Source organism: Montipora capricornis, chromosome 12 (assembly GCF_036669925.1).
Source record: "Montipora capricornis isolate CH-2021 chromosome 12, ASM3666992v2, whole genome shotgun sequence".
In the NCBI taxonomy this organism is placed as follows: domain Eukaryota; kingdom Metazoa; phylum Cnidaria; class Anthozoa; order Scleractinia; family Acroporidae; genus Montipora; species Montipora capricornis.
Window position 1 is genome coordinate 10,785,757 of NC_090894.1, and position 16,823 is coordinate 10,802,579.

General features: G+C 39.7%; 2 protein-coding genes across 2 annotated transcripts; one reads left to right on the plus strand and one right to left on the minus strand.

Moving 5' to 3' along the window:
* Positions 1 to 107: 107 nt before the first annotated feature.
* Positions 108 to 7,146, minus strand: LOC138025936 (mitochondrial import receptor subunit TOM20 homolog). The gene is made up of 5 exons (XM_068873079.1): positions 6,909 to 7,146; positions 5,575 to 5,627; positions 4,790 to 4,877; positions 3,125 to 3,279; positions 108 to 506 (listed from the first exon to the last, which is right to left on the minus strand). The coding sequence occupies exons 1-5, from the start codon at positions 7,030 to 7,032 to the stop codon at positions 474 to 476; spliced, it is 453 nt and encodes a 150-aa protein (XP_068729180.1). The 5' UTR covers positions 7,033 to 7,146; the 3' UTR covers positions 108 to 473.
* Positions 7,147 to 7,854: 708 nt separating this feature from the next.
* Positions 7,855 to 13,874, plus strand: LOC138026102 (uncharacterized). The gene is made up of 2 exons (XM_068873299.1): positions 7,855 to 8,078; positions 10,374 to 13,874. Exon 2 carries the CDS (start codon positions 10,382 to 10,384, stop codon positions 12,992 to 12,994), a length of 2,613 nt encoding a protein of 870 aa, XP_068729400.1. The 5' UTR covers positions 7,855 to 8,078; positions 10,374 to 10,381; the 3' UTR covers positions 12,995 to 13,874.
* Positions 13,875 to 16,823: the final 2,949 nt, after the last annotated feature.

The following is a 16,823-nucleotide window of genomic DNA, read 5'->3' on the forward strand; positions in this document are numbered from 1 at the left end:
ATCAATCACATCTCCAGAGCAGCAGATAATTTAGTTGCTTTTATAATCTTATGACTCTATAACATGAAACAAAAAAGGGGAATGCAAAAAAGAACAATGTTCACAACTTCAATAACAAAAAATTTTATTTAAAACATGTACAACTGTATTGATGTGACCCCTACAACAGTTTAACAAACACAACACCTGTTTACTCTGACACCTTTTATTCCTTAAGTGTTTCAATCACTGGCTAAAGGGATGCCACAGCAATGGAGAGATTGCAACCATTTTAAAGATCAAATGTATGGTGGGCAACTCAGGATACAGCTGTGCAAACCAACTTAGCAATAACTTGGGTCTAGTTCTCAAATTGTTTGGGGTCACTTGGAATCCAACCTTTGAGTTTGTGTTTGAATCTACACGGATAAAAAATTTGAACAAACTGCAACAAATGAACACAAAATGTCTTGTTTCTAAGGTGTCTTCAGATCTTAGTCAAGCGAGTCTCCTCCATCTGATGATTGCTGTACAATAGAAAAATACAGATAAGAAAAAAATTCATTTATTTTTTCAAAACATTAATTTGTTTTGTTTGTGGGAAAATTGTCAATATTTGTGTCATTCAGGTGCTTGTCCTCTACCAGAAATTGTACAAAATTTACAGTGTAATAAGTAAAGGGGTTCCGCAATTTGCGTCGTCGTCGTTGTCCGCAATTTGCCATGCCTTGGCAACGCCTCTCCTCTGTAACAGATTGCAGTCCAATCTCGTCCCCAGTCTCCACGATGATTTTCATCAACGATGAGAAGACCCTGGGGATGAGGTTGACCACAGTCTCGTTCCTTATCGGAGGGGAGTGGTGTGCATGTCTTAATGTAACATTCCTGGCAAGCCTGGAAAAAAATTCAAATTCTCACCTTGCCCATCAGGCAAGTGAACTTCACGACCCATTTGCCCAAGGGTTCCTTCATTTGCCATGTTTCATTACTGTATACCGTAAAATTCCAAAAATAAGCCCTGGGGCTTATATTTTTCAAAGACCCTTTTTGAGGGGCTTATTTTTGGAAGGGCTTATATTCGGAGGGGCTTATCTACGGAGGGAAATTTGCGTTTCCAAATCGATTGGGCTAGCCTTATAGTTGGAAGTAAATTTACCATTTTTGCTTTGTTTTACTTTGTATTTGAGGGCAATTTTCCAAGTACAAGCTCCCGCAGGGCTTATATTTGGAGGGGCGATTTAACGGAGGGTTTTTTGCATTGCCACTTTGGGGGGCGTATATTTGGAGGGGCTTATACATGGAGGGGCGTATTTTCGGAATTTTACGGTATCTTTTGTCACTAGACAATAGGCCACGTTCGATATATCAATATTAGGGACTTTGAGATATACCGACTACAGACTACCGTCGGAGGCGTGTTCCCCAAGTCTGGAGCACTGAGTCAAGTACAGGGTCGATGATGGTCCGAAAATACGACGTTAAGTTACCAGACTAATAACTATGTGCTACAGTCAAAGCAGCAAAATCGAGACTGCCAAGACTCTTCCAAATTATTCTGCATAAAATGTTGCTCAAAATGAAAATTATACCACTTTAAATACTTATTGGTTCAAAATGAAATGAAAACTATAATTCTCTTCATTCTGATAGAATAAATTGTTTTTTTTCCTACATTTCTTTCCTACCATTGCTGCCTTTGCTGAGTGCGCAAACTTTTACAACAGCTCAACATCGTGAGCTTGGGGTGGTGGCTTAGGGGAGAACCCAGTGTCTCGTGCCAGTCCCAAACACCTCCCGTCCATATACCGTGGTCGGTGTATCTTAAAGTCCCTAATCACACATGGCTACAAGGCTTTACGGTTAAATTTGAATATTGCTTTGTTCGGAAATCTCCCTTGAGACTTGAGAGACAAAGAAATAGAACTGAGCTGTAAAATTTGACCATAAAACCTCACAGCCGTGCCTGAATATTGATATATCAAACATGGCCTATTTAGATGAGGGATGAAAACCCACAGGAATCAGACTGACATCAACAAAAATCAGGTCACATAAGATTACATAGGTGGAAGGTGCCAATACCAGCCTGGCTTCCCCTTGCCTTGGTTACTCATGAAAAGTGCTTCTAAAGGGGTACTTCTCTACTTTTAAAGGGACAGTTTCACGGTTTAACACATGACCAAGCTTTGGCGCTGGCAGTTTTGAATTTTTAGGGCTTCTTCCCGAACCAGATGATGTTCATTAAGGACGGTGCCTACTAATTAAAGATATTTTTGCCCCGGTGTGTAGATCTTAACAGGTGTTATTGAAATCCAAAAAGAAAATTGGGGGTAACCATGCATTTTTCAAAGATAATTCATGAATAATATTTGTAAAAAGCTTTGAAATACAAAGCAATGTATGGCGTACTTTTTCAATTTGAAGCTTAATTATCTCTCAAAAATGCATGGTCACCCCCAATTTTCTTTTTGGACACCACGAGTAACTACTTTCTCCAGATAGTTTTAATCCACGCAAAAATATCCCTGTATTAGTAAGCATCAGTGATAGGAAATCCAAATATCTGGAGATGCGCAGAATTTATGCAAAATAACAATAGTAGGCACTGTCCATAATCACAGAGAGTATTAAAGCAAATACACTGAACGACTGAGACCCAAACTTGGTGGCAGATACTGCAGGTTTACACAGAAAATATCAAATTTATTGTATGGGTCGCACATGTTATTCTCCACACGAGTTGTCAGTTCTCCATTTCCATCCAGTAGGTTCATAACACAAAGGAAATGATTGCAAAAGTAATTCCAATGAGTAATTATACTTCTATGGCATCGTTTCAGTTTTCCTGCATCAACGCTTTTGATTGTTTCAATAACAATGGAATAAATGGGCTGATTTGACAGAGTGCCCATGCTCAGAGCCGTGAAACTCTCAATTTAACATCACACAACTTATAAATCATTATAGGGATAATTCAGCTTAAATAATTATTCCTTCCAATTCAATTTTTAAAAAGAATTTTCTTGCAAGCACTTTGCTTGGTACCAAAGTAGGCATTCACTGCACACATAATATCTAGAGAGTGTTCCAAGATTAACTCTAGTTACTAAACACATACGTTGACAGACAATGTTTTTTTACTTACAACTTGTTGGCTAGGTGACATATCATTTAGTCTTTCAATAAGTAACTGGAAGACATGATCTGGAAGTGTTCCATGAAAGAGCTGTAGTAACTGTTGAGGATGGTTACACACAGCAACAGCTTTTGTTAAATGGCTGACAGCTTGCTCAAATTCACCTAGGAGGAAACACAAGATAGTGTGAATAATATTATTTGAATGAGACCATCTACTAAGGGCTGATAACATGAAAGAACATGTTTTCTGCAATACACAGAAAGTTGCACATTACATAGTACTGTCTTACCCCCAACAGTAGCACACTGGATTTTTGCAAAAGAGTAGTAACAAATTAGCTGGAAGTTGAATTTGTGCATTTTAAGATCAGTCTACCTATTTATAAGTGTATGAAAGTGAGTGTATTTACTCATGGTGAGCATTTTATAGCATATGATTGATTCTAGGTTGACCTATTTCATCATTTTGTGAAGTTTTGAATAGCAATACCTCACAGGATGAACTGAAAATTCCTCAAGGATGGGTCTAGGTTTCTACTTGTTGCCTTTTTCTCATCCATTATTCATTATTCATTTACGCATGCTGGCTATTAAGTGATAGATATGCGCCAAGTTTGTTATAATCATTTTATATCCAGCAAGCCCAAGTAGACTAATTGTTTTTTTGAAAACTCCAGGATCAACAACTCTTCTTTGGTGTTCCCGGGGGTAGTATTGTTGACTGAGGCATTGATTTTGGCCTCTGTTAATTCCGCTCCAAAGCTGCTTTTGTCAGCCATTTTTTCTCAGAGCTGCAAAAATGTTTTCAGCTCGCTTTATTGTTGACACGTCCCTTGACCATAATTTTATTATGTACAGCAGGCATATGAACTGATAGCCTGTGTCTGGCAAGCCAATGAAAATGCTGGAAATCTGATATCCACAGTTCAGCTTTTTAATAAAGTGAAATATCTTGAGCTACATTGATACTGGGTCTAAGCTGTGCAAGATACATCTAAACGTGTATGTTTTATGTGGAGCTGAAATCTACCTTTGCTTGAAGACTTCACCTACATACATACATACATGTATACTTAATTGACCACTCCCCATAGGGGCTTCTCAGGGCCAATGAAACACAATCATGACAGATTGAACAGAACATTCAACAACAACAACAACTGTTAAGAACCCCACCTGGCCTGAGGCAAACCAGTTGGCTATTTATTTAAGTGCAGCTGAGAAGATGAACGAGAGACTACCAAGAACAAAATTCAATTCAACGAGCAGTCAGAACATGTCTTTAACCCGGGACCCCTGGATCTCAAAGCAAGCACGCTAGCCACTGAGCCGCACTGCCTCAACACAAAACAAACTGCATCACAGTAGATGGGGGATGAGTCCCTGATTTTGCCACTACTTCGAGCAGCACCAATTTTAAAAAAGGTACACCAATCTTCAAATTTAATAACATAATGTTACAGTAACATCAATTTGCCTTATTGGGTGGCCCTTGTGTCGGCATTTTTCTCCCACCAGGTTAATCCATTGACTGCTGGGGGTTCCCCATTGATAAGTAAAATTGTCTGGCATTAGACAGAGTAAAATACTAAGTCTGGCCAGTTTAGGCCGGTTCAGGCGTCAATGGGTTAATTAATTAAACACCCAGTAAAAGCTATCAAGAGATACTAACCTAGAGCAAGAAGTTCCTCTCCTTTCTGAACTTCTTCCATGAAAAACTGTTGAACAGCAGCTGCATCTCTTTTATCAGGGATGCCTGTCTGTATTTCAACAAAAACAGATTGAAATACACGGGAATGCAATAATATTAACCACATATTTTGACTTTTGTCCAGAGATGGTGCTAAACACTAACTACCTCCTTACAACCTTGAAAAACAAATAAATAATTCATGAACCTAACAACCTATCAAGACAAAACGTCACATGCTGGACCCTTAAACCCAATAAAACACTCCTCATTAGAATGCTTTACATAAAGAACAGCAATGAGGCCCAGCTTGTTTTTCTTGTATGCTAATATCTTCCTCTCACAATTTGTACCTTTGTCTGGACTCCAGGCCTTGGTTGTTCAAAAGGTGGATAACGCTATCGACTGGATAAATCACTATCCAGAGGATAAGTCATAGCATTAAACCAGATGTGCTATCCAATGTATAGTGATTTATCCAGTGGATAGCACTATCCACCTTTTACGCAGAGGCCGGAGGGACACACTTTTTGTGGAATGTTTTTGAAGCCATTCAAAAAATTTGAATGCCACGTTTCATCTGGTCAAAAAACACTTGGCTTTTGCCTCATGGTTTTAAACCACAAACACTTCTGCTTGTTTATTAAACAGTACAGTGAGTTAGCATTGGGCTTAGGGTTGTTTTCAGGCTTGGGTTTCACAGAAAAAGTTAAGTTAGAGAAACCCATCAGTCACAAGTAAAAGACACTGCAATTATTGATACAAACCCTTAATTCCTCCATAGAAGCCTCCTGCTGAGCTTGCTTAGCTTTTCGTCGTTCTGAAAGAAAAGACGTTCACCAGAAATAAGGAAAAACTAAATTAAAAATTAATATTAGCAAAGGTAACTGGCTAATCTGAGTTATAAAGAAAGCAATAAGACTCAACCAGAACCAGTGACTTTACTACAATCCGCGACAAACTGTCGTGATACACTTGTTACTACTAATTCCCTCTTCATCAACAAAAACCCCCTCCATCCCTGATTGAATGCGATTTAAGCGACCTCTGAATTTCCTGGGTTGTCACTTGTACATAAATAAAGAAAAGGCTGGAAAGTAATTTCTAGCTTACATCACATCTTGCCGATAAAATCACACTTCTCCGGCATCAGTCATGCTCAAACTCTGGCAATGGCCACACAGATAAATTTACTTCTCTTTGACCAAGTTTCAAGGTCCAGAGAGTATCCATTGCTGAGAAACAGCGATGAATATTCAAATATTCAAAATCCTTTGAGGCTCGCTTACAACGAATTTGGACATGGCTGGTCAACCATTCAACTGAGCCTCGATACGGGGAGAGCAAGTAAGTGAACTGTTCGCCAGCCGAGAAGTGTGATTTTATCTGCAAGATGTCAGTTATACTAGAAATTACTTTCCAGCCTTTCCTTTATTTTTGTACCAGTGACAACCTGGAAAGTTTGCGTGTAAATATCTTTTTCATTTTGTTATTGAGATTCCCATACAAATCCTTATAATTTTTTTATCCTCTGAGTCTGGGCTGCCTGTGGTCTTTCATTTCTACAGTACATGAGGGGAGGTGGGGCGAGGGTCCAAGCTCCTGCCAATTGGAAGCAATGAAAGATAATTAGCCTCTTTGATTTTAGGGAAGATATCATTGCCATCACCTATTGTCATTAATGTGCCAACCACAGCCTCATTGGCTGTCGAAACAAAGGGTCTTTTGTTCCTATGGTTGGCACATTTGAATAACAAAAGCAATGTTTGTAAACAGATATCTTCTCTGTTCAGTGATATGGAAAAGAAGTGGCCCAGTATTCAGTTGAAATCTGACCATTTAAAAATAAGGGGAATAGTTTTTAAAACAAAACTGCCAAAACTACAAAAGAATTTCGTGTTTCTAGAAACAAAAAACTATTATTAACAATATGCATAGCGATGGCAAAGTTCCAGTGTCTCAAGGAACCTGCAGAGCCATTTCATTTTTTCACACGCAGATCACTGCCAGTGGCAACCTAAAGGTCGCTCAAGGTGGCTACCTTAAGCTTATTGCGTGATACTTCTCACACTCAAAAATATAATCTAGACAGCAAACTTACTTTCAAGTAGCTTTTGCTTGAACAAAGGGTCGCTTCTTCGTTTTCTGTCGAAGTATACGCAGTACCCGAGGAAAAAAGTGCCGCATATGCCAGCTACAATACCTGCTATTAGTCTTGCGCTCATTGTTCTCGTCGCTTAATTAAGCATACAGCTGTAAATAGGATCAGAAATTGTGCAAAAGATGAGGATGGAACACGTTTTTCAGTGCGCGTGGCCCCTAAGCTGATATTCCCAGTTTTCTCCACGCGCGCAGTGATGGAAGGAATTTGGGGTCTGGCACCCGGTAAATATTTTCTGGATGTTCTCTGGAGAAGAGTGGGGAAGTACTTCATGCAAGTACTTCACATGAAGTACCTCCCGTTCTCTGACTTCTCTGTGTCTTCAGTGGCGGATCCAGGGAAGGGGCCCGAGGGGCTCGGGGCCCCCCTTATTTTTGGACCAAAACTGTGAAAGGGCAAAAACAAAATATTTGAGAGCGGGCCCCCACCTTACCTCCAGGTCTGGATCCGCCACTGGTCTTTGGGGAAGTGTATGTGCTTTTGAGGTATCATTCGTGTAGAAACCCGCCAAGTTAATAAGGTCGAAGGAAAAAAACGGGAGGAGGGAACCCTCCTCCCGTTTTTTTCCTTCGGGGGGTAGGGTACGGCTACACGTAGGCTACAAGGTCGATCACATGCTGGCAGAGATAAACTACAACACTGGGTGCTCCATGGCCGCCTGGGTACCTAAGATTATTTTAAAACCTTGGAGACTTAAATCTATTTCAATGTTTACCTTTTGTAGACAATGAAAATTCTATAAATAATCATTCAATCAAACGCAACTGTACCACGGGAAAAAAAAAGGTGATTACGTAAGACTCTCTTAGCGAAAGGAACACTGGGTATTGGGGATGCCATTGGGGATTTCAATGGCCACGTGACAAGTTTACCCAGCTTGCGTTGCGTATTTTTCGGTGTCCTCCTTCGCTCGCGAGGAAAGGCTCACCACAGAAATTACATCATTGGGAAGAAATTTGTTCTTTCGCAAGGTCTTATTTTGCGTTGTCATTACGCCAGTGTGAATCTGTTGAACATCGTTACGTAGACGAAGCCAATTTTTAATATTTGGCGTGTTTTTCACTCGATGCACACGAAAGAAGCTAAGAGGTGATTCCCCCAGTATTGCAGGTACGAAGTTGATGTTGATGACACTCTTCTTCATGGCCAGTTTTCACTCCTTGGTTTTCCAGTTTTACGACTTTTTTCGATTTTTAAATAAGAATACTAGTTATTAATATGATGCTTAGATTTTTTTACATTATAATTTTTTTAAAGTACATTTTACCAGAATTTTCGCGTTGGCCGGTTCAGAAATACTTTAGGCGTCGCTACCTTCGGAAGCGCTTCACGTACTTTCCCTTTTCAGCATGGAAAGAGTTTTAAATATTCTTGAGCAAAAGCAGTATTTATAGGTCTTAATAAAGGTTCAGTTTCTAAAACTAACTCTCAAATGTGTTTTCGAGATGAAGGAAGCTATTTTGGAATGTCCTTTCGCGCGCGAGAATACCACTTAATTCTGGCAGTGTATGATACTAAATATGGCGGGCGTTTCTCTTACGTGATTCCTCTTTGCTTTTTCCTCGTAAGCATATACTTTGCGAGAGGAGAATACGGGTCGTACCCAAGTTTTATTTAAATTGATTCTTTTTGGGATTTTAGGTTGCAGAACAGCTGTTCCTCTTTGCTGTGTTGCTTTAAGGGTAAATTTCATTAAAGAAGACCACATTTCTTGCATAAAATACTTCTTGTGTTGAGGTTGACTGCATACGCCCAATTTTGGCTTTCGTTGGCTCGTAAACTGCAACATGTTTTTTTCGGTTTGAAAACGTAATGTTTTTTTTTCCATAATTAACTTGCATATTAAAACGTGGCGGTTGTAGCTACAGTAGCATAAAGCCGGGGAATTTAGAGTGGCGTGTGTTGTCAGCAGTGGATGATTGATTACCAATTGGTTTATTTGATATAAAGGGTTACTTTATTCAAAGGAGGATCTGTGCACTTACATGTATCTGGACAATTTAAGCAATTGTCTCTTGAGACACCTGAAAAATTCAGGTGCGTTCAACGGGATTCGAACAGCATGACCTCTGCGTTCACCGCTTTTGTCTTTAACCCGCGCTTCAAATATACATCTCTTTCATTCATCAGTCCTTTCACGGGAACGGATGAGCCCAACAAAATTAATTGACCTGCTCCCAAGTAGCTCCGATTAATTCATTTTATTGTTTTATATCATAACATTTTAGTAACGCTTTATACTAAAGAATATGATTTTATTATTATTGTAAATAGTTTCTGAAAAACCTTTGATAGGATGAAATCTATGCATCTTATTTGATGGTTTAACATATAATACGTGTGAATATTTTGCAAGTTGCATACTATTTTTCCGAGCCTCGTTCAAGGAAAAATACGTTGTGGGGCTCGGAAAAATACAAGCAATGAGCAAGATGTCCGCGAGTATCATATGTTAAACCATCAAATAAGAGATTTATTATTCCACTACAAAATAGGTGTTATTTTGCTTCAATTTTATTTGGTAAGGGTGTTTAAAAAAAAATGCATCATCTGTTCTTCAGGGTGCATGCGAACGATGTAACCAGCACAAAAAGCCAGCCAAAGATCTTTGTTTGATGGGATAAACAAAATGAAGAGTGACAAACGATGACAAGCTAAATTCTCAGGCTTTGCATCTTGTTGAAAACAACTTCTTTCATTGAAAAACTCCAGTCCGTCCGTATTTGCTCTGTCCTAAACCGGTTAAAACTGGGACACTACAGTGTATTACCGTCTCATACTTTGCGCATCCTATCCTAAGGCCCTATTTCCCTCAGAGGGAAAAGGAAAAGATGATGGTGATGATCCTAACTCCCCTATAAAATGGACAGGGGTGCTCGTCGGAAATTTTGAAAAGAACCCCAATGAGGTACCGAGATGCTGTCCTGTGGGCATGGCGTGAAATTTTTTGACCCCTAGGAGGCACCAAATTATGGGTTTTAATTAGACAAAATTAAAAAGTAGTTAGCTGTCAATTGTCTCCTGTCATAATTTTTCAGCTCAATACCCTAAAAGGTACTGCTAAATCTCCCGCTGTGGACCTTTTGAGGCTGAAATTAAGGGTACCAAAACCGCTTTTTAAACTCCTAAAAGGTACGGCGAGCACCCCCATCCGATTAGTGTGTGCTTTTGTGTCTTCTATATCATTTTGCTTATGTATCAAGTTTGATTGTGGTATTACATGTTGGAAGTATGGTGTAATTGGTACGAGTGTAGTGAATTTCGATAAATGGATTTGAATGTTATTGCATATATGGTTTTCTTCTGGTTATGTTTAACAAGATGTATATTGATTTTTTTCCTGTTTAATGCTATTTTACTTGTTTTAAGGGTGAAAAGGTTGTGATATTTTCTTGTGTTTACTAGGAATTGCCATGGCAGAAAACCAGGAAAAGAGCAATCCTCCTGACATACACAATACTGCCGTGAGTACAGGAATGTTAGGATTTGCCATTCCAGTTCCTATTCCAGTATTTACACCTCAAGTAATGCCGGTTGGGATGATGCCATCGTTTTGGCCAACAAACAGCTGCAGTGTGTCCCTTATGCAGCAATATATGGAAGCCATGAGTGCAGGAATGACCCATACTGTGAATCAATCAAGTTTTAGACAAAAAGAAGCAGCTTCAGAAAATACAGCACCCAAAAATGATGACAGTTCTCCAGGTTTAACAAAGGCTGTCAGACCACCTGGATTTGAAAATGCAAATATGAATCAATTTATAACAGACCTCAGTAGAAGACAATGTGTAGATTTTTCACAGTTTTTGAACCCTGTTGTACTTCCCATAAGGGGTTTTTTCCCCTTTGGTTCATATTTTCCTGGCTTTAATGGACCTGTCAGCAGATCAGGAAGCAAAGAAACTAAGTCCTTGGAAAGCTCAGGTTCAGATGATGCGCTTGCAAAGGACCTAGAAGGTGATAACTTGGTGGATAAAATGGAGATTGACAAACATCGGGTGTGTGAAGGTGAAGCTGAACAAGAACAATCTTTAGAAGTAGAACCTGTCAGCAACACTCCTGTTGTAGTGCTGCCGGAACCTTCATCCAGTGATAGTCAGTTTAATGAAATAAGCAAGGACAATTCTCCAGAAATGGACGTTGCTCAGATCTTGGTAAATTTTATGCCTGTTCCTGTTGTTAGTAAAGGGAAACATGGAGAAAAATCTTCCTCACTCAAAGAAGCCAGTAAAACAGAAAATGTGGCAGTCAATAATGCTTCAAATGAAAGTGCATTTGCATTACAGACTGATTCTTGTTTCTCTAAAAATGTAGCTGCTTCTAAAGATCTGGTGATCGACAGTATACCAAGGTCTTTAAAAGAAACATTTGTAAAACACTCCATGTCGGCAGGTGAGTCATTTGTGAAGAATGTGGCAACAAAAGAGAATTCAGAAAATGGCGACGCCAAGCTAGTTAAAACTGGGAGTGAAAGGGAAATGTGTTTGCAAGAACACAACAACATTCCAATCTCAAATAACGATGTTGCCAAGTCCACATCAAAATCTATCATGCAAGTAAATGATAAGTTGCCGTCAGGTGTTATTATTCTAGTGAATCCTCAGACCCCCAGTCAACCACAGGAAAACGTCTTAAGCAGTGCAGCAGGTAGCCAATCCCAGGGAAGCTTTGTAAACACTGTAGCACCCAGCCAACCACAGAGGTTAAGCCCTGCAACACCTGGACAATCACAGGGAAGCTACCTAAGCTCTGAAGCACCAAGGGAACCACAGGGAAGGTTTGTGAGCACTACAGCACCCAGCAAACCTCAGGGAAGCTACATAAGCACTACAACACCTAGCAAATCACAGGAAAGCTGCATTAGCTCTGTGGCACCTAGCAAATCGCAGAGAAGCTGCATGGGCTCCGAAACAGCAAGGCAACGGCAGGGAGAGTACTTAAGCAATGTAGCATGCAGCCAGTCACAGGAAAGCTTTTCAATCTCTGCAATACACAGTCAGCCACAAGGAAACCATTTAGTAAGTACCACACCAAACACCCAATCACAGGGAAACTGCCTGAGTAGTTTAATGTTCAATCAACCACAGGAAAAATGCTTGAACTCTGGGCATCATGAATCTAAGGATAACCACTTAACCACTGTAACCTTTGTTAAGATGGAGTCCAAGAATATTGGTCGGATGGAAAATGAAACAGAGGAAAATGGCTTTGAGTTAATGGAACTTGCATCGCAGTCGGAGGAAAGTCAACAAGGGATTGTGTCTGATGATGAAAATGCAATACCAACTGTGGATGATCTCCTGAAGGGAGATTTGGGAAATGACAAATCAACTTACAAATGTGAAGTATGTGCTCAGTTGTTCAGAAGTTCTCTCGGCCTTCAGAAACATCTGGAATTTCATATGGATGATGGCCAGCACTATACATGTACAATTTGTTTTCAACCTTTCAACGAAGCCACAGCACTTGATGATCACATTTCCCAACACATGAGGAAGAGACCACACAAGTGTAAATTTTGCCCTAAGGCCTTTAGAGATCCTGGGTCCCTTCAAAAACATGTCCGCGTTCACACTGGTGAGAAACCATACAAATGTAACAGGTGTGAGCAGTGTTTTGCAGAGTACAGCTCTTTACGGAAGCACCTTCGTGTTCACACTGGTGAACAGCCATATCGATGTCAGTATTGTGACAAGGCTTTCTCTATATCTGGTAATCTTCAAAGACATGTCCTAATACACACGGGAGAAAGACCTTACAAGTGTAGCTTTTGCCCGAAAGCTTTCAACAATCCCAGTCACTTACGAAGACATGTTAAGAATTTGCATTTCAAAGGAGACGCTACCACTGGTGTTGTAGAAGACATGATATCAGCTCTCCATGGTGAAGCTAAACGATTTCTGCCCGGTAATGAAGTGGAAATTGAAACGACAGAACAAAATACAGAGGTGTGTAGGGAGGAGGAAGACAAGGTGGCATTTACCCCGAGGACCATTCAAGATAAAATTGAGAGGAAAAACCATTAAGTCCTTTTATTTATTTCTTCTACTATTAATATAAATACCTCTTAATCTGAGTTCAAGGTCCGTGCTGTAAGTTATGGACCAAGTTTCTTTTCCATTGATTTATGAACGAAGTGCACAGGCCATAAAATAACGTGAAAAAACCAGAATCCATAACTTACAGAACTGACCCAGAAAATAAAGTAAGCTATTATATCTCTGAGATAATAAGGTGTGCAGAAAAGGAAACTAGTTGAAGCCAAGCAGAAAGTTGAACTGCCACAAATAAAAGTAAAGTAAAGCTACCATAATTTTATTTAACGTTGAGTAAACTCCTAACAGCAATTCAACTGACAAACCTGAGGTCAATGGGTGCGCTCATTTTACTTCCCCCCCTCTCCATCAGTGCTCTGTTTGTTTTACGGGTATTTAAAGCAAGTCACTGAAAGGAAAGAAGTTGAAACAAGGATGTGAGATCAGGGGATCAAACTCCGGACCTCTTCCACCGAGGCCGTGCACTAACCGACTGTGCCATCATGATGGACACATGTAAATGTGAAATCTTATTGAATTTTTCAAATAGTCTCTTGAAGAATGCGCTGGAAAATGTTGCATGAGAAATTTTATTTTGGTGGGGCATACTGTGGGATACGGCCCGCTAAGAAATGAAATGTTAGGTTCTTGAAGCTACATTGAATTTCATAATTTTTGAAACCTGAATGGCATCAAGCTATGTCAGATTGCCAATGTGGTTGCCATAACTTGTGTAAATATTAGCTCATCACATAAATCATTCTAAACAAAGTTTCGTAGTACACTGCACAATAAACGAAAAGACATTTTTAGGGGCCCTCACGCTTTACACAGAAAACCTGGAAATATAGTTGGAATGTAAAATGGTGTACATTGTGTCCATTAACTTATTCAATGAGTGCTTCAGTTTTCCTCTTGGGCCTATTTGTAATTACTGGTTGAAAATGGTACCTTTGATATCCTTCTGTACATGATCAGACAAATTGTTTCATTTAATAGTCTTTATGCCTAATAAGTCCAGGTGGATGGCTTTCTCATGCCTATGGCATCTTCAGTCTTTTGACCATAACAATGTGCAACAACTCAAACACTTTCCTTGTCAATCTGAAACTATTAGCTATTGTCTTGGGCTTTAGTAATGTGTCCACCTTCTGTCATGCATTTGGGAAATTTTCCATAACAGAGGAAGCATTTATTTTATGGAGACATAATTTACATAGGCCAACATGACCTTAGGCTCAATTTACCAGCCATTTTGTGCGCCCATGTTCCTCCGCACACACCACGGCTGGATCACTGGTCACCGCATTCCCAAAACGGCTGGAAATCGAGCCTAACATGGTCTCGAAGAAAAATTTATTTAGCAAGATCTTGTTAAAGTGTACATCTTGCTTAATACCCAGATGCCAATGTATAAAAATATTGTTTGCCACAAAGTATTCATATTCTCGAGATTCTTAGCACTCCATGATAACAAAAGAGACTGTTTTCCAATAATGTGTTGTCCCTCAGACTTGAGCTTCTGGTGGGGAAACGTTCCCACAGGGAATTTTTACTCAGTGAGTGTGTGCAAAAACAGGAAATTCATTTTGTTAGATGTGTCCATCAATGGGGAACTAAAAAAATAGTGTTTTGCATTTCAGGAGAGTAGTCTCCCAGAATTTTAAACTAATAAATAATAGTCTCTATTAGTGAAAAGCATTTAAATGTTGGCAGGTGCAAAACACAGGTCACAAGCGGCAGGTGCAAAACGCAGGTCACAGGGCACAGGTCACAGGTCATTGTTTTACCTATAAAGAAAGTATCCTAAACATTCATAAAAGCTAACCTTAGGCCTAAAAACTTTTCTTTAGGGCTAATTAGGCCTAAAATTAGCTTTTATGAATGTTTAGGGTACTTTTCTTTAGGCCTAATTAGGCCTAAGGTTAGCTTTTATGAATGTTTAGGATACTTTCTGTATAGGTTAAATAATGACCTGTGACCTGTGTTTTGTACCTGCCGGGTCACAAGTCATTGTTTACTAATACAGAAATTCATAAACAAGGCCTAAGCAAAAGTTTTCAGGCTTAATGTTAGCAATTGTAAACAGTAAAGGTTGTTTCTGTATTGTTGGAATGATTTTCATTTGAGTGTTGAAAGTAACTAGTAAATAATTATTGCTTTGGTTTTGCATTACTTCACTCAGTGATTGGTTCCACCTTTTCAACCAATCAGAAGTGAAACCCAAACGAATCGTGGCTCGCACATTTCGCCACGCTTTGTGTCGGCTATGTGTAATTAGTTCGAGATTTGATTGGTTTTGTGGATTGTCTCCATCCTTTTGGATTGGCCAAAGTAATAACCGATACTTTGGTTTTGGTTTTGACACTCGATTGAAACTCGCTCTAACACAATGACCTGTGACTTGTGACCTGTGTTTTGTACCTGTTCTTTCAAATGTGGTAGTGCCAAAGCAAATTATGAGGAAAAACAGCTCAATTCCCATTGCCCTAGATCAGAGGCTCATGCTGGATAACCAATAGGCCTTTTGCAACAAACGATCACATGGTACAAAATCCGCCATGCTGGAGGGCAAGCTCATTATTATTCCCCCACTGGGATATTAAAACAAAGGCAAGTCAAGCTTGACTGGTTCAGTTCTCTTTGTTTTAATGTCCCAGTGGGGGAATAATAATGAGCTTGCCCTCCACCATGGCAGATTTTGTACCATGTGATCGTTTGTTGCAAAAGGCCTATTCCAGTGGATAAGTTACTATTGGACAGCTTTTAACTACGCAAAGGAAGTGTGAATATGCACAGTTGGAGCACATCAAAGTAAAGGCTTTTATACCATTCCATAGAAAATACAGCTAATCGTAATGCAATAAAGAAAGCTGTTGTATATTGGTCAGTATTCCACCAAACCTTCCCATTGATCAGTGCAATTCAACTGTATCACACCCAACCTTCCCATTGTGCCTTGCTGGCCATTGTATTTTCTATGGCATGGTGTAAAATAGTTATGCAAACCTTTCTTATGGTATACCATAGAATATCCCACGAGTCACTTGTATTTTCTTGGTATACACAATCGCCGAAAGGATTGTGTGTATACCAAGAAAAATACAAGTGAATTGTGGGATATTCCACGGTATACTCCTCGAAAGCATTGCATAACTAGTATGTATGAAGACCTTGGCAAAGGTTTACCGTAAAGGGTATTCTGTATTCTGGATAGTGAGTTAGTGGATAAAGTTATAAGCCTTTGAACAACTGTGGCCTGGTGCTCAAGCTTCCTAATATCTTAAACTGACCCTCCTACATTATTTGTATACAAGTAACATTTGTCTTCATTTTTGTGAAAAAAAATTCAAACTATCTGGTAGTACAGTTTTTTCATCTAAATAACTTGAGTTCCACGTCATAAATTCCCTCATGCTACATCTTGGCGAAAGGAAGGCATGGTGGCCTCATGGTCAGTGTGCTCGACTCCGGATCGAGTGGTCCGGGTTTGGGTCCTTGCCAGGGACATTGTGTTGTGTTTTTGGGCAAGACACCTTACTCTCACGGTGCCTCTCTCCACCCAGGTGTATAAATGGGTACTGGTGAATCTAATGCTGGGGGTAGCCCTGCGATGGACTAGCATCCCATCAAGGGGGGAGTAGAAATACTCCTAGTCGCTTCATGCTACAGAAACCGCAGATAGACAAGCGCCGGCCTGATGGTTTTTCTAGGCTCATAGCAGACTTTACCAATCTTACATCTTGGGGAAGAAAATTAAATGGTGTTTTTGAAATCTGAAAGGATCAACAGTGTTGCAAACCTTTTTCATTAAGAACCC

What these genes read in the sequence shown, in the direction of transcription:
- LOC138026102 (XM_068873299.1), top strand. Translation starts at nt 10,382, where the DNA reads ATGGCAGAAAACCAGGAAAAGAGCAATCCTCCTGACATACACAATACT.
- LOC138025936 (XM_068873079.1), bottom strand. Translation starts at nt 7,032, where the DNA reads ATGAGCGCAAGACTAATAGCAGGTATTGTAGCTGGCATATGCGGCACT. An exon ending in AGAGGAACTTCTTGCTCTAG is followed by an intron (nt 3,280 to 4,789) that starts GTTAGTATCTCT and finishes GTTTCCTCCTAG; the next exon opens with GTGAATTTGAGCAAGCTGTC. An exon ending in TGTCACCTAGCCAACAAGTT is followed by an intron (nt 507 to 3,124) that starts GTAAGTAAAAAA and finishes TCTATTGTACAG; the next exon opens with CAATCATCAGATGGAGGAGA.